Source organism: Taudactylus pleione, unplaced genomic scaffold (genome assembly GCF_031769625.1).
Source record: "Taudactylus pleione unplaced genomic scaffold, aTauple2 ptg000202l, whole genome shotgun sequence".
In the NCBI taxonomy this organism is placed as follows: Eukaryota; Metazoa; Chordata; class Amphibia; order Anura; family Myobatrachidae; genus Taudactylus; species Taudactylus pleione.
In genome coordinates, this window is record NW_028284604.1 from 5,779,158 (window position 1) to 5,806,611 (window position 27,454).

General features: G+C 43.1%; 1 protein-coding gene across 1 annotated transcript in view; it reads right to left on the reverse strand.

Annotated features, from left to right (window-relative positions):
* The window catches only part of TMEM232 (transmembrane protein 232), a 148,539-nt gene that overhangs the window by 105,274 nt on the left and 15,811 nt on the right, over positions 1–27,454 (reverse strand). Inside the window, exons 3-7 of the mRNA XM_088477679.1 lie at positions 25,775–25,880; positions 18,165–18,322; positions 15,692–15,791; positions 13,694–13,821; positions 11,728–11,900 (exon numbers count right to left, since the gene is read on the reverse strand). Coding sequence (XP_088333805.1) covers positions 11,728–11,900; positions 13,694–13,821; positions 15,692–15,791; positions 18,165–18,322; positions 25,775–25,880 — 665 coding nt within the window. The remainder of the gene's footprint in view (positions 1–11,727; positions 11,901–13,693; positions 13,822–15,691; positions 15,792–18,164; positions 18,323–25,774; positions 25,881–27,454) is intronic.

A 27,454-nucleotide genomic window follows, 5' to 3' on the forward strand; every position in this document is an offset into this window, starting at 1 on the left:
CTGATATAGATATATAAATCCCAATCCACCTACAGTGCCTAGCGCAGTAAAGATTTTGTTTTCATTCTGTCTTTATGTTGTTTCTAGTCTCACAAATAAAGGGCAAGAATGGGGAAAAAGGGGTAACGAGATCCACCGCACAGGCAAACAAGGTCACCATACATTAAGGAAATATATCAAGGAAAATATTATTCTGTGTGTAGAGAAAGAAGGGCTATATCCACAGTATTCCTATGAATCCAGATATATAACTGGAGTAGTGGTGGTGCTGCTCAGAGTAAAACAATGCAGAACAAAAGGAAAAAAGATTGATGTCCTAGGACCCAATCCAAGACTCTATACCGGCGCACTCTTATAGCTGGTAAGTATGTTGTAATAAATAAAATATAACTTTTAATGGATTCAAGCTAAAAATGGACTAACATGACATACAAACATATAAGCTGAAAAAAAGGAGAAGGAGATCGTGGTAGTAAAGGTGTTGGAAAAAAGAATATTTCCATGGAAGTGGCGAAATATAGAAACAACAATATAACATAAATACAAATAATACCCAATGTTAAACAGTATTGGTATATCACAAACAAAGTAAAAATACACCCAGATCATAAGCTAATCAGGGATAGATAGTAAACATGCATTAAGTGGAGCAGCATCTATATTACTAAATCAAACTGAAAATACAATCAACGAAATCTCCAGATAAAATGACAAAACATATAGGTCCTGAAAATGGACCGATCAATTTGTAGAGATATACCGTGTAGTACAGAAAGAAGATGCAAAGAGGGATGTCAAGAGTCCCGATTATTCACAAAGTTCTGCTGCTTACCATCATGCCATAGCAGAGAATGGGAAGTGAGAGACCCGTGTATCACAGTAACCCCTCGAAAAAAAGAAGGTCACGACCCTGTAGCAGACATTCATTTAAATCCCTTCTTCCGTCATACCATAACAGCATTGGACAAAAGGAAGGGTGGAAAATTACTGGGCTGCAGTCGGGAGGTGAAAGAATGTATAGAGCAGTGTACCGATGGTAAACATTAAAATATGTACATCTCTCCACATAGTATGTCAATATAAATACCATGTAGTACAGAAAAATAGAAGTATGGGATATAAGAGGCCTGATCCATCAACGAGTTCTGCTGCTTCCCATCTTGCAATAAGCAGAGGCTGGGAGGTGAGAGACCCGTGCTTCACAGTAATCCCAAGAAAGAATAGACAATATCTAACCCCTTTAACAGACATTCATTTCTACCCCTTTATTGTCTTGCTATCATAGCATTGGACAATAAAAAAAGGGGGAAGTTACTGGGCTGTAAGCGGGGAAAGATAGGAAAAGGGAAGAAAATAATCAACCTCTATCACAGTAGTCACATGGGATGATTACCCTAATTAGATATATAGTGTCAGAGAGTTAAATGAAGGTTGAGGCAATTAAGAGGTAAATCCTCAAAGAGAAAGAGAGATAGAATTTAGCAGTTTGTTAGTAAAAAAAATAAATATATATATATATATATATCATGTAGCGTATCATGACCTAATTAACAGGTACCCTGAAGTATATATTAAAGAACACTTGAAAATAAATAGCTTCCTAATATAGAGAAATATAACATAGATTCAACAGGCACTGTTAATATAGTAATATATTGCATGTAATGCTGGAGTAGTCACCTAAAAAGGGAAAAAGATAAATTCTACATAAGGTACCTCTGTGCCCACATACACAAAGGGATACTGCCTGATTAATATAAAGGTATAAAGACAAAGGGAACTGCTAATTAGCAGAAATACAGTAACCTGTGCATGACCTTAAATAGGGCATCAAAAAACCAGCAATAGTTGCTAAATTAAGAATACTGTCAGAGCAGTATAATTACTATGTCCAGTATAGCAGTACACATATATAACTAATGCACAGGGAATACCAGTGTCATGAACGATGTTTCAGGGAAGAAGCTCCAACTTCTAATATAATGAAAGAATAAGTCCCAAATATGACCTGAGTGTAGGGGTGTCCTACATCGTGCACATGCAGGGCACCCTGAAGACCGACGCGCGTTTCGCCTAGCGAGGCTTGATCACGGAGGAATCAGCTGCAAAACAGCCACAGGCTCCCACTGGTTATCTAGAATCAGTGAACCAATCGGAAGGCTAGAAAGGACGACTGGCATTAGTGACAGCCAATCATTAGTGAGCTCAATGACAGATCGACTAGCCCAATTGAATAACAGGGGCGGAGTCAAAAACGGAGACTCGTGTGAATATATTAATGGTTCAATACGAGCTGCTGTTTCTGCGTGTGTGCAGCAAAGTGTAAACAATGAAAATCAGGTGATCCTGCTGTACAAAATGACTACATATTCGGGATATGTAGAGAGTAATCGCACATATCCAAAATCATTAGAAAGAGTATATTTAGTGGAAGAGAGGAGGGGGGAAGAGGGGGAGGTGGAAAGGAGAAAAGGGGAAAAGGAGAAGAGAGAGCAGTATAGATTTAAAGTTTAAATGAAATAAAATAGATTTAAAAAGGATAAAAATATAAGAAGTAAAAACATAGGATAGTGAAAAGGAAGAAGGATACCATATTGCCATAAATGTATAGTCCCATGGTGTACTAACTCTTGTCCAATAATCCGGTGGATCCTCTGCATAACATATACATACACATACATGCATGCACATATATATACACATCCACATACACATATACATACACACATAAACACACATATATCCAGATGCCCCAGAATCAATAATTCATAAGTCTCCAAAGAAGGAGACTTTTTTTTTTATACTATTTATGAATTGATATTTCATCTTCTATTTTATTCACATTTGTCTTTTTCCTTTTTCTTCTCCCCTTTTTTCTTTGGATTATAATTTTGTTAACCAGCTGTATCACTGTATTGATAAAATATTCTACAATAATATCTAATCTAGTTTCTTTTTCTTAACTCCCCTTTTCCCTTTTCTCATTCACCTTCCTTTTATTTCCTTTATTAATAAATTTTATTTATCACTAATATCAACTAATGATGCACTAATTAAAATTATATATATATATATATAAATAATATATTTTTTTCTTTTCAATTCTGTATATTTCTTTTTGTCACACACTACAATTCACTATTTTACACATGTCACATACATGCATCATTTTTTCACTCCTAATATATACTATGTTTTTCACATGATTTGATAATATATTTATGATTCTCCCCCCTTTTTTCCTTCTTTGGAGACTTATGAATTATTGATTCTGGGGCATCTGGATATATGTGTGTTTATGTGTGTATGTATATGTGGATGTGTATATATATGTGCATGCATGTATGTGTATGTATATGTTATGCAGAGGATCCACCGGATTATTGGACAAGAGTTAGTACACCATGGGACTATACATTTATGGCAATATGGTATCCTTCTTCCTTTTCACTATCCTATGTTTTTACTTCTTATATTTTTATCCTTTTTAAATCTATTTTATTTCATTTAAACTTTAAATCTATACTGCTCTCTCTTCTCCTTTTCCTCTTTTCTCCTTTCCCCCTCCCCCCTCTTCCCCCCTCCTCTCTTCCACTAAATATACTCTTTCTAATGATTTTGGATATGTGCGATTACTCTCTACATATCCCGAATATGTAGTCATTTTGTACAGCAGGATCACCTGCTTTTCATTGTTTACACTTTGCTGCACACACGCAGAAACAGCAGCTCGTATTGAACCATTAATATATTCACACGAGTCTCCGTTTTTGACTCCGCCCCTGTTATTCAATTGGGCTAGTCGATCTGTCATTGAGCTCACTAATGATTGGCTGTCACTAATGCCAGTCGTCCTTTCTAGCCTCCCGATTGGTTCACTGATTCTAGATAACCAGTGGGAGCCTGTGGCTATTTTGCAGCTGATTCCTCCGTGATCAAGCCTCGCTAGGCGAAACGCGCGTCGGTCTTCAGGGTGCCCTGCATGTGCACGATGTAGGACACCCCTTCACTCAGGTCATATTTGGGACTTATTCTTTCATTATATTAGAAGTTGGAGCTTCTTCCCTGAAACATCGTTCATGACACTGGTATTCCCTGTGCATTAGTTATATATGTGTGCTGCTATACTGGACATAGTAATTATACTGCTCTGACAGTATTCTTAATTTAGCAACTATTGCTGGTTTTTTGATGCCCTATTTAAGGTCATGCACAGGTTACTGTATTTCTGCTAATTAGCAGTTCCCTTTGTCTTTATACCTTTATATTAATCAGGCAGTATCCCTTTGTGTATGTGGGCACAGAGGTACCTTATGTAGAATTTATCTTTTTCCCTTTTTAGGTGACTACTCCAGCATTACATGCAATATATTACTATATTAACAGTGCCTGTTGAATCTATGTTATATTTCTCTATATTAGGAAGCTATTTATTTTCAAGTGTTCTTTAATATATACTTCAGGGTACCTGTTAATTAGGTCATGATACGCTACATGATATATATATTTTTTTTTTTTTTTTTTTACTAACAAACTGCTAAATTCTATCTCTCTTTCTCTTTGAGGATTTACCTCTTAATTGCCTCAACCTTCATTTAACTCTCTGACACTATATATCTAATTAGGGTAATCATCCCATGTGACTACTGTGATAGAGGTTGATTATTTTCTTCCCTTTTCCTATCTTTCCCCGCTTACAGCCCAGTAACTTCCCCCTTTTTTTATTGTCCAATGCTATGATAGCAAGACAATAAAGGGGTAGAAATGAATGTCTGTTAAAGGGGTTAGATATTGTCTATTCTTTCTTGGGATTACTGTGAAGCACGGGTCTCTCACCTCCCAGCCTCTGCTTATTGCAAGATGGGAAGCAGCAGAACTCGTTGATGGATCAGGCCTCTTATATCCCATACTTCTATTTTTCTGTACTACATGGTATTTATATTGACATACTAAGTGGAGAGATGTACATATTTTAATGTTTACCATCGGTACACTGCTCTATACATTCTTTCACCTCCCGACTGCAGCCCAGTAATTTTCCACCCTTCCTTTTGTCCAATGCTATTATGGTATGATGGAAGAAGGGATTTAAATGAATGTCTGCTACAGGGTCGTGACCTTCTTTTTTTCGAGGGGTTACTGTGATACACGGGTCTCTCACTTCCCATTCTCTGCTATGGCATGATGGTAAGCAGCAGAACTTTGTGAATAATCGGGACTCTTGACATCCCTCTTTGCATCTTCTTTCTGTACTACACGGTATATCTCTACAAATTGATCGGTCCATTTTCAGGACCTATATGTTTTGTCATTTTATCTGGAGATTTCGTTGATTGTATTTTCAGTTTGATTTAGTAATATAGATGCTGCTCCACTTAATGCATGTTTACTATCTATCCCTGATTAGCTTATGATCTGGGTGTATTTTTACTTTGTTTGTGATATACCAATACTGTTTAACATTGGGTATTATTTGTATTTATGTTATATTGTTGTTTCTATATTTCGCCACTTCCATGGAAATATTCTTTTTTCCAACACCTTTACTACCACGATCTCCTTCTCCTTTTTTTCAGCTTATATGTTTGTCATGTTAGTCCATTTTTAGCTTGAATCCATTAAAAGTTATATTTTATTTATTACAACATACTTACCAGCTATAAGAGTGTGCCGGTATAGAGTCTTGGATTGGGTCCTAGGACATCAATCTTTTTTCCTTTTGTTTCTAATCTCACCTCAGGCTCCAGGTCGCATCAATTCCTCCAGCTGTAATAGCTGCTCCACAGCAAACCAAGCCGCACCTCGACCTCCAGGTCGCATCAATCCCTGCAGCTGCAATAGCCGCTCCACAGCATACCCAGCCGCACCTCAGCCTCCAGGTCGCATCAATTCCTCCAGCTATAATAGCTGCTCCACGGGAAACCAAGCCGCACCTCGGCCTCCAGGCCGCGTCAATCCCTCTGGCTGCAATAGCCGCTGCATGGCATACCCAGCCGCACCTCGTCCTCCAGGTCACATCAATTCCTCCAGCTGTAATAGCTGCATCGCGGCAAACCAACCTGCACCTCAGTCTCCAGGCCGCGTCAATCCCTTCGGCTGCAATAGCCGCTCCACGGTGTAGCAAGCTGCACCTCAGCCTACAGGCCGCATCAGTTCCTCCTGCTGCAATAGGCGCTCCACGCCATACCAAGCTGCACCTCCGCCTTCAGGCCGCATCAGTTACTCCGGCTTCAATAGCCGTCCCACGGCTCATTCGCCACACCACGGTCTCCAAAGGCCAGTTCAATACACCGGCTGCATAGGTCACATGAATCTCTCTTCAGTTACACCAGCTGCATCAATACACCGGTTGCACAAGTCACATCACTTTCTCCTCAGCCATACCAACTGCATCTATACTCCTACTGCACAAGCCGCATCATCTTCTTCCTTCTGCTATGCCAGCTGAATCAATATTCTGGCTGTTAAGCTGCAATATATCTCTTCAGCTCCTATTGTGTCATGTTTTACTCTGGTCTTCCTAGATTGTCAGTGTAAACCCCTACAACTCCGAGTTTAAGTTCAGGTGGCCACCTAAGTACTGGTGAACATGAGTAGTTCTAAGGGAACAGCGGGTGGCTGTTCTTGGCAGAAGACCTCGCCATGTTTGAGTTCTAGGGGGTTTACGTAACAGTTACATGCTGCATGTAACAGAACTGCGTCATTCACTGCATCGTCCCATCTGACATGCAACACAGCAGATGGGACAATGCGATGAACAACGGGCGAGAACGATGGATTGGGCGTACATACTATACGATGTGTATGATATGTTGTTTCTATCTGCGCCATGACTATATATATCGCATAGTGTATACCAAGCTTTTCGCAACACCACAGTTAGCAATACATACTGTAGTTAAAATGAGAGAAACATCGATCTGTATAATTCACATAGCGATTAATACATCTGGAGTGTGCAATTAGAATTACAATTTGAGAGTAGATATTATAGCTTGGTTGCCTTATAAATGTACTGTTATTGAAAACAATTAGCAGGTCAATTGATTTTGCTGCATTCACTAATTTTTGCACTGTATTGTGTTTTTGGGGCCTAAGTATCAACTGTAGTTTCTGCATAATTGTATGTATTGTACCTATGTACTAACGGCACAATGCAGGAGATTTCACAGAAATCTCAGACAAAGTTAGCACTTCAGATCACAGTCCCCATTATTATCAATGGGGACTACGATCTGACCCTTATGTACAAAACTCCAAAAAGCTAAGCTTTTCAGAGTTTGGCCCCGGTAGTTTACACCATCTTCAGATGGCGTAAACTGCTTTAAGCCTATAGAGCAGTGGTTCCCAAACTGTGCGTTGTGCCTAAGGTTGATGGTCCAGCACCATATCAAATTATTTCTGGTCAAAGTAATGTAAATATGTGAACAAACAGAAGTGCAAACCTGTCCACCACCACATAACTGATCTTAAGGATGACAGGTAAGCACAATTTACTTCAGTTTTCTAAATTTCTCAATATCAAACTTTTGGCTTAAGGGTGCCATGAAAACAATGCTGATACGCTAGGGCGCCGTGATTCAAAAAAGTTTGGGAACCACTGCTATAGAGGCTTAGGAGCAGGAGAGAGATCTTTTCGATCTCTTTCACAGCCTCCGGCCGGCTCCTGAAGCTGACACCAAGGCCTGTATTAAATTAGAGGCGAAAAGTTTTGCCTGTCAGACTTTCCGCCTCCTTCAGAGGTGGAAACTTTACGCGTGCGTCGCCGCTTTCCTCCCTATTCAGTTCCTAAAGAGGCGAAAACGGAAAGCGGCGAATGCGGAACAGGTGTAAAGTACTGTCAGAATTGGGGAAATCAGTCTGTACCCCAAAAAAAGATGCACTAACATAGGGAATCAATGTAGATGTGTACTAATAACCCTAATAAAAGTGTTTGGGGTACTTAAGTAGTTTAAATTGCTTCTTATTATCACCTTTGCAAAAGTGGTGAAGAATGGCATAAAGCAGTACTTTTTGGTGAAAATAAGTAGTCCAGTCAAATTTGGGGTACTTGAAAATGGGTGCTAGCATATTTTGATGTTTCTAAAGTGAACTTTTAAAAAACGGCAAAAACGCACCTGCAATCCTAAAAACACCTGACCCATCCTTGCAGACTCCCAAGAAGTCTATTTCGTTAGTTTTTCTGCTTGTCCCCCCACTTTTTACTTTTTCGCCCCCAAAACTAAAGTACTTTTTTGGGGTGTTCTGAGGTAATGTTTTGTTGTTGTTGATTTGTCATTTTGGGGGCTGTCCCAAGGGTTCTGAGTCGTTTCCCCAAGTTTGCACCCCAAAATAACAATTTTGCACTTTTTTCACCTATTATTCATAGGACATACTTTACCGCCTATTACAATGCATTGAGTTTCCGCTTAGGCGAAATCGACCTGGAATTGAATATGAAGATACTTTGAAAACAGGCGAAAAGTCAGATTCCGCGGAAACTTATCTACAAACAGCACTTTTTGCCTCTAATTGAATGCGGCCCTAGGCCTGATCCAGAGATGTAGGTGAAAAAGATGAATAACGGGTCCTGCAATCTTGCTTGCAGACACCCCCAAGCCGCAGCATGATTGACATGCTGCGGTATTTTTGACATGCCGCTGTCCCTGCGAATTCCTCTTTGTACATCGCGGGGATATTTTCATTAAAAGATAATTCCCCTGCGATATGGACGCATAATAATTGTGGCAGTTCCGCCCAGAGGGGGCTGCCAGAATGTCGGCAAGCATGCTTTTAATCAACCTATTACAATATTGAAACACAACTCTCCAGAGATTGCATACAAATTACAGAACTTTAAAATACTACATAGAAATAGTTAATCATGTCCAGGTTCCTGATGATGATAAATGTTCATAAAAATACAAACCACAAATAAAAAGAAAATATTTGGTGTATAATATAATTACATTTTTGCTTACATGTGTATGGATGCTACAGCCTCTAAAACTCACTGCCCCCTTCCACCCAGCACAAAATGCTCTGCCCCAAACATTTACTCTTAATTTACTATTGTAGTAACCTGTCCTGAATGAATTCCTTGATAAGAAGAATTTAATCATAAATCCATGGATTCAGCCATGCTGGTGATAGGAGGGTCTGATATTACAGCTAATTTACAGATATGTGACCTTTGGCATATTAAAACTTATTAAGTGCACTTTGTTTAAATATGGTACTTATGAAATAAGTTTGTTTCCCGGAGAACATTTTTAAAATGAGTCAAGTGACAAAAGCAACCTTTTTATTCCTTGCAGACTAAGGCCCGTATTCAATTTGAGGCGAAAAGTCAGTTTTCGCGTGTTTTTGGCTGAAGCTTTTCGCAGATGACGTCATTTTCACCTGTTTTGACTTTACTCCGTATTCAATTTGAAAGATTTTCCGCCTAGGCAATGTAATAGGCGGAAAAGTTCTGCCTATTAATAGGAGGCGGAAAAAAGTGCAGAATTGGGGGTTTGGGGTGCAACGTTGCGGGAACCCCTGTGCAGCCTTCAGACAGTCCCCCAAAGGAAAACTGCATAAAAAATAAAAAACACTTAAGGACACCCAAAAAATCACTTTGAATTTGGGGGAGAAAAAAAAATGTTGGGGAACAAAGATAAAAACTAGCGAACTTGACTCTGGGGGGGTCCCGAAGTATGCCCCATGTGTTTTTTACATTGCAGGGGCTTGCGGCAGGTGGATTTTTCACGTTTTTTTTCAACTTAACTTTAGCAACTTTAAAATATGCTGTGGCCCCATTTTCAAGTACCCCAAATTTGCTGGGATAAGTTATTTTCTGCAAAAAATACTCCTGAATACTATTCTGCACCACGTATAGAAAAACGCTATTTAGCAGCTATTGAGCCCGTTTAAAAACACCAAATACCTTCAGCAAGCCAAATCGGGGGGTACCACAGGGAACCCCCATGTCAGAGCATCTTTTGGGGAGTGTCAGGCTGATTTCCCTAAATCTGACAGTACTTTCCGCCGGGTCCCGTTTTCGCGTACTTTCAAATTTCATACAGGGTAAAGTGGGCACGCGCGATACTTTTCCACCTACAAAACACGCGATTTAGGCGAAAAGTCTGTGAGGCAGAAAAGTATCGCAGGTCCGCTCAAATTGAATATGGCTCTAAGGTTAATTTACAGCCATACGAAATTACACGATTTTAAGGAAAACTGCATAAATTTGTTAGCTAAGATATCAGTGCATAATTTTGCACCCTAGAAGAAAAATATTATTTTGCCGTACAATATTATTTAATAAGCAAGCGGGGGTAAAAACAGATAAGTTAGGAAAGCATACCCAGTTTTATGGCTGATGTTTTTGCTCATCCCTATCTAAAAGCATTTTTGTGTTATATTGTGTAAAAATTAGAGATTTTCCAAATTTGTATTTTAGAATATCGATTATCCCTTAACCAAACTAAAACCATCATTTCTGTAACATTTTTATGTGTTCTGGGAAGTGGTAACTGTGGGCCTGATTCAAAGGTAGGCGGAATTAAAATATCGGGTGCAATCGTCCGATGTTTTAATCCTGCGCATGTGTCCGAGACGAACTGTGTATGTCTCCCAACGGGACAGTGCGATAGATCACATATGATGCTCCACTTTCTTTGTGACAGTTCTAGTTGTATTCTAACAGTATAAAATAAATTGGCATTTAGAAAAAAATATATATAAGAATCTTTTATTTATATATATATATATGACAGAATTATGCTAAATTTAGATCCATTTCAGAGCACCATCTGTTTGTCTTATTGTTTATTGGTCTGTTGTATCAGAAGCTGCACAGGAGATGAGAGAACACATTTGAAAGCGTAACTGCTAGATGGAAGAAAACTTTATGGGAAGGTGAAGAAAAGTTCACAACATAACTTTTTTTTTTTTTTTAAACAACTTCACCAGATTCAGGGACTATTTATATCTGATGCTAAGGCTGGCTGATTTTCACCTATTACCATAATTATTTATCATTAAAATCTTGCAGGAGCAACTGACCAATACACAGTTGCTTTGGCGGTGAAACTTGCATGGACTAGAGAGGTAAGATAACTTACCGCTTCACCGGGGATATGTGCATACAAAGACCAATTAGTTGGCTCATGTATGTACAGTGCATTTGAAAGCCCAGACTTGTCGGATCTTACCACTGGTGACAGATGCATCTACATACACCTATCCTCTGTGCGCTACAAGTCACGCTACACAACGCCTGAGCACAGTGCGACTCTGTAGCGCCAAGCGCTACAGAGTTGCATGGCGCTCACTTATTATGCGGCATGCCTATATTCTGTGTGTGACTGAGGGTGTATCTGTATGTGAGATGCTACATTACAGTGTCAGCGGCTGTAACATGCAGATACACCCGCAGTCACACACAGTATATAGGCATGCCGCATATCATTTTAATCAGTAGAAGCTGCTTGTACATCCTAATCGCATGATGTGAATAAGACGCATTTTAAGGGAAAATGTTTCACAAAAAGATGCTCAGCGCTACCGAGTCACTAGGAGAGTTGTTTAACACGCAAGGAGGCTGGATGTATGTGGACACATCTGTATAGGGCAAAGCTACATCACCAGCGAAAACAGCTGTTAGGGTCATAGGAATTTTTTACCTTTAATAATATAAAAAGTAGACTCCTAACTTTTGATAATGTTATCTTGACAATGATATTATGTCTGTTTCATACAAACCAGTTTTCTCGATGGAGATGTTCTTTCAGTAGGAACAGATGCTCGATAATATCATGGTAATTTGTACTATGATTTTGAATGCGCTGCCAAATCAGAAGACAATGCCAAAGAAACAGGTCTATTTCAACCGCTCCTGAGTTTAAACTCAACGTATCTGTAGAAACTGGTTCTTTCTGCAAAACATAGGAACAAATACCAGAATAAAATGTTCAAGAAAAACCCAGTGCTACATCTTATCCAGTATTGTATTAATATTGGGACTAAGCCAGGAGGGCGGTGGCTGTGCCGCCCACCCTGCAACCATAAACTGCATGAAGAGTAAATTAGAAGTACAGTCCATCAGCTCTGCCTCCCATGCTGCAACGGTTACTCCAGGTATCTCCGCTTAAAAGCCTTGTCGAGCATCAGTGATGCAACCACCTATTTGCCCCGATCCCCCCTCCCCTTTGGCACGAAAATGTGTGTATTTATGTGCTGGGGGGGGAGGGGAAGCATTAGTGGGCTCTTGATCTTATCTGTATGTAAACCACTGTTTTTTTTACTTCTCTAAACTCAGGGGAAGACAAATAATTTTTACAAGAAAGTCTACAAAGATTATCAAGAAAGAAAAAACTATAAACTACATTACAGCTTCTTCATATGTGTAAGGCTGTCATCTAAAGTTCCGGGACCTAATACTTTAAAGGATTTTAGCCAAGCGGTACCGATAACTGGTTTGCATATTAGGCCTGCATGGAGATGCTATGCCGCTGTATCACGACTCGGCTACGTCTACTTGGCTGTTCCGGATACATTATACCCAACCCACTCCCTCTCAAAGATCCTGCATATATATAAAAGCAAATTTATTCAGTAATACAAGTGCATAAACAGAGAATCAACATACAGTAGTAACATTGTAAACTATTAATCTTGGCTAAAAGATTTCACAATATGTCATGACATAAGCCAGCTCTGTATTACAGGTCCGGCAGGGATAGAATTAATAACGACATTTCAAAAATCATGTGTTCAGTTAGACGCCCACTCATTAAAGTCTGCATTTTGACTTGTTAATTAACATCTATTATTGCCACTATTCGTAGTGATAAAAGATTGTCATTGAAATCGTAGCAGGAAAGCGTTTACAATAGGACGCTGTCCTAGCAATGACTTTCCCTATTAAAAATGCCCCTTCAGAACTTCCTTATCGCAACAGTGAAGGACATGTTTTTATTGGACATGAGCGTACAGTACAGCTGCAGGAGAGGGAATGGTAGTACCCTCTTTGGTGCAAGAGTAGTCTCTGTTATCTCCTATATTCAGCTTTTGGAAAATAGCAGGCCATAATTAAGTTATGAAGAAATGGCAGTCTCGAAGGAAAAGGGATTAATAAACAACCCAGATTTGGGTCAACTTTTATTTACAGAGCACATCTATTGTCAGGACCGGGGCAGGGTTTCCAGGCGCCCTAGGCAACATTTCACCAACCACCCCTGCTCCCACCAATTCATAATATGGCACGCATCAGTCTCCCCAGTTAAATAATCTGCCACACTGTAGTGTCCCAAATTCATAATATACTATAGAATAATGCACACAGCAGAGCGCCAAAATCACAATGTACCTCATAACACTGTTGCAAATTCATAATATGCCACACAGCTGTGCCACAAATTCATTATAAGCTACTCGGTCATGAATTATGCCATTCATTTTATTTTTGTGGACTCAGCAGCGCCCTCAAGTGGCCGTCGCCCTTAGCCGACTGCCTAAAGCTGCCTAATGCTAGCTCTGGCCCTGTCTATTGTTGCATATAAAAGGCAGTGTAAATAAACCTACTGTATCTGCATACAAGACACTGTTGTGTGAAGACTGAACTCACATATAAAGGATGACACAGTTTGTTCTGTTACTGTTGAATCAGATAACAGCTAACTCTTAGTTACAGCTTCCCGCAAGTTGCTAACAACCTATGAAATCTCACCTGTAAAAATGTCTTCGTTTCCAGATAATACTCTAAATTACATATGATCGCTCCGACTTTTAACATAACGTGCACGGATGACAGAACACTTGGGAATGGGTCATATGTTGTTTCACATTCTGACAGAGCTGCAACAAGAGGTAAATATATATAGTTTTGTTAAAAGATAACCACTCTGCCATAAGGAAACAAGGAGGAAGTTTTAAAAAAATTACTATTTATTATTCTGCTTATACAAAAAAAAAGATACTTCTATTTAGTTGATTTATAATGAATGTGACCTAGGTAATTAAATAATGAACTGAATTAGAATTATTTGGGAAATCATAACGGATATATTATTTTGTAATCTCAATTACAGTAGTTTTCTATGTTATACCTAAAACCAATAGCACGATATAGATAGGCAATGGGTTTCATCTACAGCAGCACACATAAAATGGACTTGATGCAGCACAAAATTATCTCTGGAAGGTTACATGTCTCCATTGGAACAAATGCCTATATACTGAAACTGCCAAAACACATAAGTATTGAAAGCAAGATGGTGGCACTTATGGGAGGTGCAGCTGTTTCCACACACTGAGACGGATAGCAGTGTTTCTTTGCAAAGTATGAAGTAAATTCACAAGTGCACTTAGGGGCATGTATAATCTCAACAAAAAATACTGATAAATATATATGTTATCATCACATATCGTACCAATAATGAATGAATTATCGAGACGATGTATTAAGAAAATCATACAAAGACATGGGGCTCCGATATGAGTCCATCCCATTGAAGTAAAAAAGTGATCGCTTATGCATCTGGGTTTGGATTCAGTACTACGTATGAACAGCCATCCGCATCAAGTAGCTTCCACCCTATCATCCAACACCTTACGGCTACCCAGCCACATCAAGTAGCTTCCGTGCTACCACCCATCACCTTACAGCTACCCAGCCACATCAAGTAGCTTCCATGCTACCACCTAACACCCTACAGCTTCTCAGCCGCATCAAGTAGCTTCCGTGCTACCACCTATCACACACCGCTACCCAGCCGCATCTAGTAGTCTCCGTGTATTACCAACTTTCTACCTGTCTTCTACATTCTCAAATGCAGAGAAAGTTCATTAAGCAAAGTCTCCTCCAGAGAACATCTGAGTCAAACAATACAGGTCCAAGACCCAGCCCGGGAATACAGTCTCAAAATCCCACGCTTGTGACAACTTTTTTCTAGGTAAACCTCCTACTGTGTCATGTGGAGACTGCTGGTGATGCCCGCTGTAGCATTATAGAGGACGCAGCATAACTTGAGCAAAAGAAAGACAACTGAAAATTAGTTGCCGACAGTGTTTTGATCCGTGTATTTTACTACGTGATTATGCAACTTTAAAAGATACTGTTATAAAATACAATGTTGTGGCTGAAGGATATAGTCAGAAACATTTAAGGGCATACTGTATGTACCAAACAATATTTGCAGGATATCCACTGAAAACACCCATTTTCATGGATATCCGGAAATATTAAGTACCACCTGGATGTATGGGGGATCACAGTAGATTTTGGAGATATCTGCTGCAGTCCCTCATTTTCGATCGAAAAAGCAACCCCATATGGGGGCTTCTAAAATGGTGAAAATCAGGTAGCTAACAGCATATTCAGATGGTGCTAGAATAGGGGCTACACTTCTCAACATTTGCCGGGAGAAGGATCCTTAGGAAGCAAAGTGATCACTAGTGAAGCCCCAATGACTGCATGTGAATAATAATTAATGCAGATGATATTTAATTTCTTATTGCTGTGATACGAAATTAGTCTCTATTATTAATAAATATTCCCCTTAGAGAAAAAGGAAAGTTTACACACTAAGCATAAAATTAGCCAATAATTTAACATTTTAGAAAAAATCAATTTGTATTTTTATTCTTAGCCTTTCTGGGCATAAACCTTGTTACAAAAATACTTACTGCAATTGTTCATTAAACAGGGATTTTTTATTATACAGACCTTTTAAGTACGTGGAAAGTCTCCATTTTTGTTCTTCAATCGGCTGCAGTTGTCCCATGAGATGAAAGGTATAAAGCCTTAAAAATGTCACAAATCCAAGCTGTAGGCAGTAGAAGAGAATAATGCAGGTTATGTAGTGAATGACGGCATTCCCTAGATATTAATGTATCATTAAAGAGTTCCATCTTTTTATACATCCCCTTTCATTACAACCACCACTCCATGCAGGAAATACAGGAAGGTCCAAGGAACACAACCTCCAACCTCATTGCCTGAAGTCTGCATCTGCCAGAAGCCAATTTGGTTTGTAAGTTCCCAGTAGAACATGAGTGGGCAATAAGCGTCCCCCAGCTGTTGTAGAACTAACCATCCCAGTATGCCCTGTCACAGTTTTGCTATTTGACCATGCTAAAGGCATACTGTTATGTGTAGTTAACAGCTTGAATTGCCCACCCCTGCAGTAGAGCACAGGCTCTTCTATATACCACTGTACCAATACCTAGTAACATGGGGTAATATTGAGAGGAATATGCCCACGTCTGGTTTTACCCACACCTCTCATGTAGCCTCTGTACATGAGGTGAGTGCATTTACCTGCAATCTAATGTTTTTTAGGCATATAGAGATTGGGGTCACTTGACCACAGGCAGCATGTTAAATATTTGAATCGAATTATGAACAACATCCCCCATGCTTTTATTTATTAGATACACACAGAGTTGCAAGGTATCATTGTTACTGCCGATAGCAAAAGTCTTTCTAATAGTGAAAGGGCATATTCAAATGTGGACACTCCTTTAACTTGTAAAGCATTAATAAAAACACTATATAATGACAATAGATTTCAGAAAACCTACTGAAGGCCACAATGGAGCTCAATTATGGTGTCACTTATGGTGTAATAGATAGAGAAATGCCCACTTGTACAGATGTGTCCTTACATATCTTTGTTGCAGTTGCTCTGTGTGTCACTGAGTCTCTGAATCTGTATACGCTGTGCTACAGTGTGGCGGCAGCAGCTTTTTTCATTCCTAGTTCCGTTGTGCTTTGTATACAGACTCAGGTGCACACAGATATACAAGTGTCACATATCATATTAATCAGACATATTTTCCCGGCCTATCAAAGCAGATGCCTTACACATTACTGTGGATTCTTTCATTATTCAGTGACCACCATTACTGAAATTATGTCAGAGGAAAGCACAGAAGCGTCCACAGCTGCATCTCTTGGCGTCCTCACGTCTGTGACTTTCCCATGTGTACATCCGTGCATATGAATGTGCAAGAACCGAGATTCCCACTGTCAGCGCGAAATAACGATTGATGTGTGTTTACCATTCATATTTGCATAAGCCCCATGGCAAGTGCAGTTACTCCATCAGAGTATTGCTTCCTATAAAATCCGCTGAGCATCACAACCACTTTCACTGTGTCGCCTGTGACATTCCCATAACACACCCACAACCATCTCCATGCATGCAACACCGCCCTGTAACTGCCCATCACTTTTCTAAGATATATGTGATACTATGCGTATCAAACACAAAAGCGCCTTTATGCATACACTTTATGCCTGTGGCTCTAAATCAGGCCCATTGTTCTTACTCCTTACATCCAGCTTTCAATTTCCACTTTTCTTCCTAAAGGACCAGAATATACTTTACTATTAAGCTTAGTTATTAACTGTAACGAACAAAGGAAACTGCTGCAGTTCTCACTGAAAGTGATAACTCTTAAAAAGTAAAGTGCAATAAAATATTTTCTCATTGCTTAGTCAAAAGAGCCAAAAGTAACATACCACGGATCATAGACAATAACAAAAAAAGTTCCCCATTACGTGATTTATTCAGTGTTTCCATGGGCCCCTAAACCTTGGAGCCCTATCCCACACCCTGGTCACATTATGTCAAAACAGTTGACCACAGAGTCAGCAGCTTTTTGCCCTTCTTCAGATCTCATTAGGTCACTCTCCTAAGAAATATTGTATATTTTAACAGAGTTGCAGTTCAGTCATATTGATAATAAACAATGTACCTTTATTTTGCATATCTGAACATTTCAGTTTTATGGAGCAATTCAATTCCCAACTGAGAGCTATGAAAGAGCAACATTGTAAATTTCCCTTTACTCCTCTATTGGCTAAGCAGGAAAATCTGTGATGCTGTTGCCGGGGAAACAATCCGAACACTTGTAACTCACGGCCATTGCATTTTATATAATTGCATCATTAAAGTTTACACGTGCTTTAACCAATTAACTGATGTGAATGCACGGGATGCGAACGCAGCCAACTGTGCTTCAGCTGATAAGGTGTGACTGCACCGCCCCACTGTTTTTGAAGAGGAAATCCCTTCTACACATGTGCAGAACGGATCTACTCTGACTCCCCGGACTCTCCGGCGTACCTGGCAATTTCTGACCGGTTTTGCCAGAACAAATCTTCAGTTGACTGGTTAAAAAGAAAACTTTACCTTGGAAAGTTTGACCTCACTGGACAACAGGTAGGGCTTCTGGGACACATCACAGCAGATTCGATGAAGAACTGATTCAGCAATATAGAACAACGGAGGGATGTGGTCCTGATTGAGTTCAGCTTGATCTACTGATATAAGTAGCAAATCCAGAGCTTCTGACAAAAAACAGGAGAATGTTTGGGACATCATTTATGATTTGATGGTGCAGCGGAGCACTAAAGTTGTATTTGTCATGCCTTATATGTGCACAGTTGTAAAATAACACAAGATGCTGCTGAATGAGTCCATTATGGAGGAATACTGTACCACCCCTCAGGAAAACAGATAAAATAAAAATATAGTGAACCTACAGCCATGGCCAAAAGTTTTGGGAATGACACAAGTTTTGGTTTTCACAAAGTTTTCTGCATCAGTGTTTTAGACCTTTTTGTCAGATGTTACTATGGTATACTGACGTAAAATTACAAGCATTTCATAAGTGTCAAAGGCTTTTATTGACAATTACATTAACTTTATGCAGAGAGTCATTATTTGCTGTGTTGACCTTTCTTTTTCAAGACCTTCCCCTTTTAACTCCAAATGGTCACCCTCCCTCCCCCCCCCGAACCCAGAATTGCTGCTTATCATTGGCCAGCGTGGCTAGTAAAATGCAAAAAAAAGGGATGGGTTTACCTGCCCCCCATCCCTGAGATTTGCGTAATTGGCCCATGGGTCACCTGGCGCCCCTACACCTTATTTGGCTGTGGCGGCCATTTTCACTCACCTTTGCCCCTGGGTCCAGCGGCACAAATATATTAAATCAGAGGTTCCCAAACTATGCCATTACAGTCCAGATTTTAAGGATAGCCATGCTTTAGTCCAGATGGTTAAATCAAATTGACAGAGGTACTAATTAAGTCATCTGTGCTCAAGCATGGATATCCTTACAACATGGACTGTAATGTTGCAGTTTGGGAACCTCTGTATTAAATACAATATATAAAATATGAGATATGGTAAGAACTTACCTTTGTTATCTCTATTTCTACGAAGTCCATAGGGTTCCACAGGATACCTTGGGGTATAGGTGTGAAGTCAGTCATCGGGCACCATAGAGTTAAGCTTTCAGCCTCCCAGGATGCACTAGGGTCCCCCTCCTATATCCCGCCCCCGAGCCAAGGCACCTCAGTTAGTTACCAAGCCAAAGGCCGGAGGAGGAGAAGGAAGAGAGAGAAAGAAGATCTGGATACACACAAGAATCACATTCTCACCAGAGGGAGATGGGAAAACCGGTGACCAGACCAAAGCCCATCTGCAGCACAGGTGCGACAGGGCGGGAGTCCTGTGGAACCCTATGGACTTCGTAGAAATAGAGATAACAAAGGTAAGTTCTTACCATGGGCCTGATTCAGACCCACTCGCGAGCAGCTGTCCGCTCGCAAGTGGGTCGATGTTCTGGACTGAGCATGCGCACGACGGAGGGAGCTCCGTCGTGCGCATGCGCCAGACGCGACGAGCGAAGGAAAGTCCTTCGCTCGTTGTGTCCGATCAAAGGGGGCGTGCTGTCAATGTCGATGGGAACGCCCCGTGCCTCCCTGATGGGGGCGTTCCCACGGGAACGCCTCCCATCAAAAGCCGGCCCACTGACATCACTAGTGATGTCAGTGGGAGTGATTTTGGCTCTGATAGAGCCAAAATCACTCCGGAGCTTGCGGTTGAAAACCTCAACCGCAGGCTCCGGCTCGCAATTTCGATGGTCGCGATGGTCTCGACCATCGCGGCCATCAAAATGCACGCTCGTATAGCCTGTGGGTGGTGACCCACAGCTATACGAGCGTCCAGAAGGACGCTCCATTTTCATGGAGGCCGGCCCTCATTCAGAGCGTGCGCTCTGCTCAGAGCGTACGGCTCTGAATGAGGGCCTATATCTCATATTTTCTACTTCAGGGTCCATAGGGTATCCACAGGATACCTTGGGGATGTCCCAAAGCAGTATCCTTTAAGGGTGGGGACACTCCTGTGCTGAAAGGAGAATCTGCCGTCCGAAGGAAGCATCCTGAGAGGCGAAGGTGTCAAACCTGTAATACCTCACGATATGATATGGCCGGAAGATTGCGCTCCGCTCATACCAGGATCCGAGACACCTCTACGAGAGCCGCCCGACTGCGAGTTCCTCCTTGCCTGTTTATGTAGGCCACGGTGGTAGCGTTGTCCGACTGGACCTGCACCGGACGACCCTGGAGAACCCGATGTGCCTGCTGGAGAGCATTGAAGACCGCACGGAGTTCCAAGATATTTATTGGAAGCTCCGCTTCTGTCGGCGTCCACCTGCCCTGGAACAAGTGTGGACCCGAAACTGCTCCCCAGCCCCGAAGACTGGCGTCCGTTGTCAACAGGACCCAATTTGGTACCCAGAACGGACGTCCCTTGCTGAGATGGGTCGTCTGCAACCACCAGGCAAGGGACAGGCAAACCTCCGGGGTGAGCACTATCGTCTGGGACTTTAGAGACTGAGGCAGCCCGTACCACTTGGACAGGATCAGGCGCTGCAGAGGTCTGGAGTGAAACTGGGCATATTCCACCATGTCGAACACCGACACCATGGAGCCCAGTAACCTCATCGCCGAGTGTAGAGACACCCGGCGGCTGTGCAGACAACTGCGCACCCTCGACTGTAAAGCAGAGATCTTTTCCCTCGTCACAAAGATCCTTTGCTGTCCCGAGTCCAATAAGGCTCCGAGGTGTAGAATCCGCCGAGACGGGTTTAGAGTGGACTTCTGCCAGTTTATTAACCAGCCGTGTAGTTGCAGTAGCGCAATGGTCAGGTCCAAGTGGCGCAGAAGGAGCTCCGGAGATCCTGCCACTAATAATAGGTCGTCCAAGTACGGCAACATGCGGATTCCCTGCAGCCGCAGAGAAGCCGCCATGACCGCCATCACCTTGGTGAACACACGCGGTGCTGTCACAAGGCCAAAAGGTAACGCCCGAAACTGAAAGTGGTCGCTGCGGATTGCAAACCTGAGGAACTGTTGATGGCGCAAAAGAATAGGGACATGCAGGTAAGCGTCCTGTATGTCCAATGACACCATATAGTCCCCAGGTTCCAGCGCCAGAATGATGGACCGTAGGGTCTCCATCCGAAACTTCGGCACCCGCAAAGACTTGTTGAGAGCTTTGAGGTTGAGAATCGGACGATATGACCCATTGGGTTTCTGCACCAAAAAAAGATTTGAATAGAACCCCTGGCCCCTCTGGGAGAATGGAACAGACACTATAACTCCAGCCTGAAGCATAGTGTGCAAGACCTTCCGCAGCTCCGTGGCCTTGTTCCGGTCTAATGGTAGACCCGTCGTGAAGAATCGAGCCGGGGGTCTGTGCCGGAAAGAGAGGGCGTACCCGTGGGAGACCACCTCGAGAACCCAAGTGTCTGTCGTGGTGACCGACCAACACCGGGCGAACTGCAGCAGGCAGCCTCCCACTTTGGGATCCCCCAACGGGAGGCCCGGACCGTCAGGCCGCAGGCTTGTCATCAGGCTTAGGGGCCGGACGTCTGGTACTCCATGCCTGCTTCCGGGGCTTGGCCGATTTTTTAGGGCCAGCCTGTCGGGGAAAAGACTGTGGTTTGGGCCTGCCCTGGGCCCTATAAGACCGAAAGGACGATGGTCCTGAACCAGAAGGAGCCGCGGCCGACGGGAGACATGCCGATTTGGCTGCCGCCAGCGTGGCCACAATCTTGTCCAGATCTGGACCGAAGAGAACTTCTCCGTTAAAGGGCAACGCCTCCAAACCCTTTTTGGAGTCAGCGTCTGCCTTCCAGGATCGCAACCACAAGGTGCGACGAGCAGCCACCGCTGCTGAAGAAATTCGAGACACCAGTGTACTAATGTCTAAGGCCGCCTCGTTGATATAAGTGGCCGAATCACGGAGATTACCAATCAACTCCGTTTGTTCGGCCGGACAGTCGGAATCAAAGGACGTCTCCAATGAATCCGCCCAACGCTCCATCGCTCTGGCAACCAAGCAATTGGCCATAGCCGGCCGCGCTGCCCCCCCCCCCGCAAGGGAATAAGCGGACTTCAGGCAGATCTCCAACTTGCGGTCCGTAGCATCCTTAAGGGAGGACATGGATGGCATCGGCAATGTGGCACTACGGACAAGACGTGTCACATGAGAATCCACCTGTGGAGGGGATTCCCACTTAGCAAAATAATTATCCGCGAACGGATAAGCCACCGCCAGGCGCCTCTGCGGCTGGTATCGCTTGCCAGGCTGTTTCCACGCCTCCTCTAAATGGTCCATTAACTGACCCGAAAGAGGAAAGACTGTGGCGTCACCCTTGACATCCTTAAAAAAGGCATACTTGGATTTAGCCGCTGAGGGAACTTCGTCCTCAATCACCAAGGCTGTGCGGACTGCCTGAATAAGTCCAGGAATATATACCTAGGACCTAGCGTCAGCGTCCTTAGTATGGAGAGGTTCCTGATCGTAAGGATCCAGAATCTCCCCATCAGACATCCCTTCGTCATCCTCATAAGGAGCCGACAGAGACGCCACCGGCCGTTTATGTGGCCGCATCACAGTCTCCCTCTGCAACACATCCGACAAGTGCTGTACAGAACTCGTCAGGGAGTTAACCCACGCCGGCTCCTGAGAAACCGGGAGAGGGGAAATAGGGAGACTGCGGGGTACCACCAATTGTCTTGGGAAATCCTGGATGGGTGATGACACCACTGACTGCTGGGACAAACCCATCTGTGTAAACGCGGGCTGCGGAGCTAACTGGCCCACTAAGGTTGTAAGCGCCTGAGCGAAACAAGCCCAGGGCGGCTCCTGTACCAGTGCTGTAACCGTAAGGGGCCGCGCCATTGACAAACACTGCTGGCAGAGGCCCTCCACGCTACCCTCCCCCTCCGCTAAAGGTACTTTACACGTAGTACACTGTAACCGGAGAGGAAAATCACTTTCAGACATGATGGTACTAAGTATGTGACCCCTCTCACCAATTGTATTTTAAAGAGGTGAGAGACCACCCTGCAGCACCGCACCGCAAGGGCTTAGCAGAAAGAACAGGGACAGTAATAAAGCTGACAGTCAGAATAGAAGATACAGGCAGCAGCGCTAGCACAGTCACATACAATGCAAAGAAAATCAATTCCTGCACTAACCAGCGCTGATCACTCAACTACACAGACACAGGGCCTGGTAGGACACAGCGCTGCATACACAGACCTGACCACAGCGGAGGAGAGGTATGCGGGGGGACCAAGACCAAGATGCTTCCTCCCAGGCTTCCAGCAGCGTTCACCATGCGTTCAGGAAGATGGCCGCCGGGGAGCAGAGAGGAGGCTGGCCTGGGGAAGGAGCGCTGCCACAGGGCCAGTCGGCAGAGTGCAGAGAGGGCTGTGTGCAGCAGGGGAGGCGCCGGCTGTGAGACAGGGAAGGCGCGCTCCCCTGGCATGCATTTAACCCCTGGGACACCACAGCGCTACCGCTCTGCTGCGGTCCGCTGTCCCAGGGGGGTAGTGGAAGCGCAGGTTCTTACCTGGCTCCACGCTGCAGTCAGTCCCCAGGGAGCCCCCTGCCTGGGGACTCTGGACCATGTAACAGCGGGGACCCACCGCGGGACCCCGCTGCTTACCTTGCTGTCCCCCTTGAATCCGGACATGGTCCGGAACATCTGGGGTCACCGCTAGCTGTGACCCCAGATGCTCACCAGCATCCCCGGATCGGTACCGGCGTTCTGGTACCGGCGGGGGTGTAGGGAAGACAGCATGGACGTCAGGACTGACTGTCCATGCTGTACAACCAGATGTGCAGCCACAGCTGCATGCAGAAAAGCTTCAGGGGCTCTTCTTAGCCCCCACGCCAACAGGTGCACCTGACTCCGGCCGGGCACCAAACTAAACTGAGGTGCCTTGGCTCGGGGGCGGGGTATAGGAGGGGGACCCTAGTGCATCCTGGGAGGCTGAAAGCTTAACTCTATGGTGCCCGATGACTGACGTCACACCTATACCCCAAGGTATCCTGAGGATACCCTATGGACCCTGAAGTAGAAAATACAATTTTACAGTACCAATGGGCTCATTTATTATTTTTACACATATGAGTGCATTTGATACTTTGCTTTCACCTATGGGTGTACTTTAAATGGTATCACACCAATGTTTATTCTTTATGTTCTATGGCATCCCTGAGGATATTTGGAAGTTCCCAGGGACACCACTCTTCTATTCAGAGAAAAAACAAGGCCCTTTAAAGAAACCGCTAGGGCTATTAGTTCTTCATCTACGTGCGAGTGCTTTATCTTTTTCTACACTTCAACCAATTGATCAAACAGTATTACACTATTCTGCTGTTTTCTCTTTTTTTTACATATTACTTGGGAGCTATACAGCACACTTCAGGTGACATCATCCTGGAATATAGAATCAACTTCTGATACTTTTATGTTGTACGACAGCATTTAGGTTCACTATATTGTTCTTTTATGTACACAGTTGTGTTTAGCTTTGTGCCTAACACTGAGGGGTATAATTACTAAAGTGCAGGTGTATAGAAGTGGAGATGTTGCCCATAGCAACCAATCAGATTCTACTTATTTATCTAGCACCTTCTAGAAGATAATAGCTACAGTAGAATCTATTTGGCTGCTGTGGGCAACATTTCCACTTCTATAAACCTGCACTTTAGTAAATATACCCCTGAGAGTCAACATAGTGACAAACATGTTAGTAAATTGTATTTTTTGCAAAATTATAATACTTCAATCGAGCTGGGGATATGACAATGACGTCCTTCTGCTGTTGTGGATAGGGGACGATTGGGAATACCTAAGGTCAAATTCCTCCAGCAAATTTGCTACGTTTTGCTGCCAAAGATGGAAATACCAGACTAAGGGCCTGAGCCATTACGGATCGCTATTGAGACCGCAGCTGCGATCGCTATTGAGTTGAACTGTGATAGCATGCTAATTCATTGCGATCACAATGCCGCCGCAGCACTACAGAAGGACGCCCACCTTACCTTACACACATCCGTAATGTTTAGCAAGACTGCAAAACCATCAGTACAATCGCGTACCATCGCAGCCTCCCACACACTTGCACAAACCCTCAACTTACTCAGATATTGCTAGGGCATCGCAGTGGATAATTTATGCACACCCATACAACGGCGTCCAAACGCACTGGCACGCCTGCGTTACTCCGACCACTCCCCCACCCCGTCCACACCCACAAACAGCACTTCCTGTCAATCACTCTGCGATGGGTCTGCGTGGTCACTGCGATTGCAGTCCCAATCACTGTGGCCAGTTCACGCACATGCACTGCGATGCAAACGCATGCGCAGTACGCAATAATCGTCCGATTGCGTGCATATTAGCATCTGCGATCCAAGCTGAATCAGGCCCTAGGTCACCGGGGGAAGCATTACAACATGGATGCACTATACACTGTTAATCTTGCACTTGGTATGGCATTAATCTTATACATGGTGGTATTTACATTAAGAGAAATAAGTTAGGAGTACCAATGGCAATATACAAACAAAGGCATAGGGACAGGAAAAACACCACGCTGTTATTTTGCAGAGTAATGTTTCCAACTTAGTTTGATATAAAAATTTACCTTCTTGAACTTTTCCTTTACATTGAGACATTAAAATAAGTTCTGACCAGGCACAAAGCAGATTCCCATGATTTCCAGAGCCCTTTGTCTGAAGTCCTGTTCTCCTCTAAACAGAAAAAGGGGTACATTTACTGAAACAGCGGGTTTGCCGTCATTTTAAAACAAATGAGCATCACCGTCGGTTTTGGTGGTCAATATACAGCATTTACTAAGCAGCAGTTTTGACTGTGTTTAGGAGCTGCCACGCTGACAAATGAGAGTGGCCCCATTCATTCCTATGAGAGTCACTGGAAGTGACCTCTCATTCGTGTCAGAGTCCCGGAGGGAGCAGTTACTGTATTATTTTGTTTTGCCAAGTTCCCTGGGATGCCTATATGTACTGAGGAGGACCAATCCCATAAGAAGTAATAAATAAGTAAAAAAAAAAAAAAAAGGGTCTGGGGGGGTTCTTTTTTTTTTTAACAATAAAAGTTTGTACGTGTTCTTTTAATATTTCCTTTACAGGTGCACTACAGGTCCCAGCAAGCCCTGGCATGTCCAATTTTAAGGGCTGCCAGGGCATGCTGGCACTTCGATGACCTTAAAAAAAATGGCTGCCTGACGCAGGTTCTTCATTTTGGTGGAGTTTCTATATTTACAATGGAAAAAAACATTGATGGTACTTCAATGCTCTCTGGGCCTGATTCAGACCCGCTCGCGAGCGATCGATGGTGGGGTACTGCACATGCGCAAGCCCCGCAGCTGTCGATGTTGATCGACAGCTCGCCCCGTTTTGTAGGCGGGGCAGGGGGGTGGATACACAACCGGAGGCATTCCCAAAGGAATGCCTGTCGTTTGTGGGAGGCACCACAGACATCACCAGTGATGTCAGTGGAGAGCTTCCTGCTCTGTTAGAGCAGGAAGCTCTCTGGGGCTTGCGACGAACAAGACCCTACCACAAGGGTCTCGTCGCAAGCCCCGATGGTCGCGACCATCGCGGCCATCACCTGGCCGCCCGCAAAAGCTGTGGGTGGTCACCCACAGCTTAGCGAGCAGCCAGGAGGCCGCAGCGAAAAAAAAAACCCTGATTCAGAGAGCTCTCTTAAAGAGCATCCAGCTCTGAATCAGGCCCTCTATTCTAAAGTCTGGATTATCAGTGGGATTGCGGTAGTTTGGGCTTTAGTAAATTTGTGGGATGCAAACCCGCAGTTATTTATTATTTTTTTTTATCAAAGCATAACAGAATAAAGCAATTGTAGGAAAAGTTACAAACAGTGTCACAAAATAAACATGGATACAAAAATTGGTAACAATAACGTATTTGAGCATACTATGGCATTAAGCGAGAATGCAAATGTATAGAAGAGAGAAAAGTAAGGGTACAATACACAGATAATACGGTTCAAATAATAGCTATACAGCAAACATGTAACATATGAGAAGAGCACAAAGGAGCCATTACCCATAGCTATAACAGGAATGTGATAAAACCCCTATGCTTTACTCATTGTTTTCTACAACATTACGGCTGGGGGGGTCTTAATCCTTCTCAGTGAAAGCAATGGGGTCACTAGAGAAAGGTAACTGAATGGTATATGGGGTATGTAGTAACCCCACAAAGCAGGGTTTATATCTGCCTTCCACCTTCTATTATGGAGAATAATGAGCAGCGCAGATCCCAACCCACATCAACAGTAAACA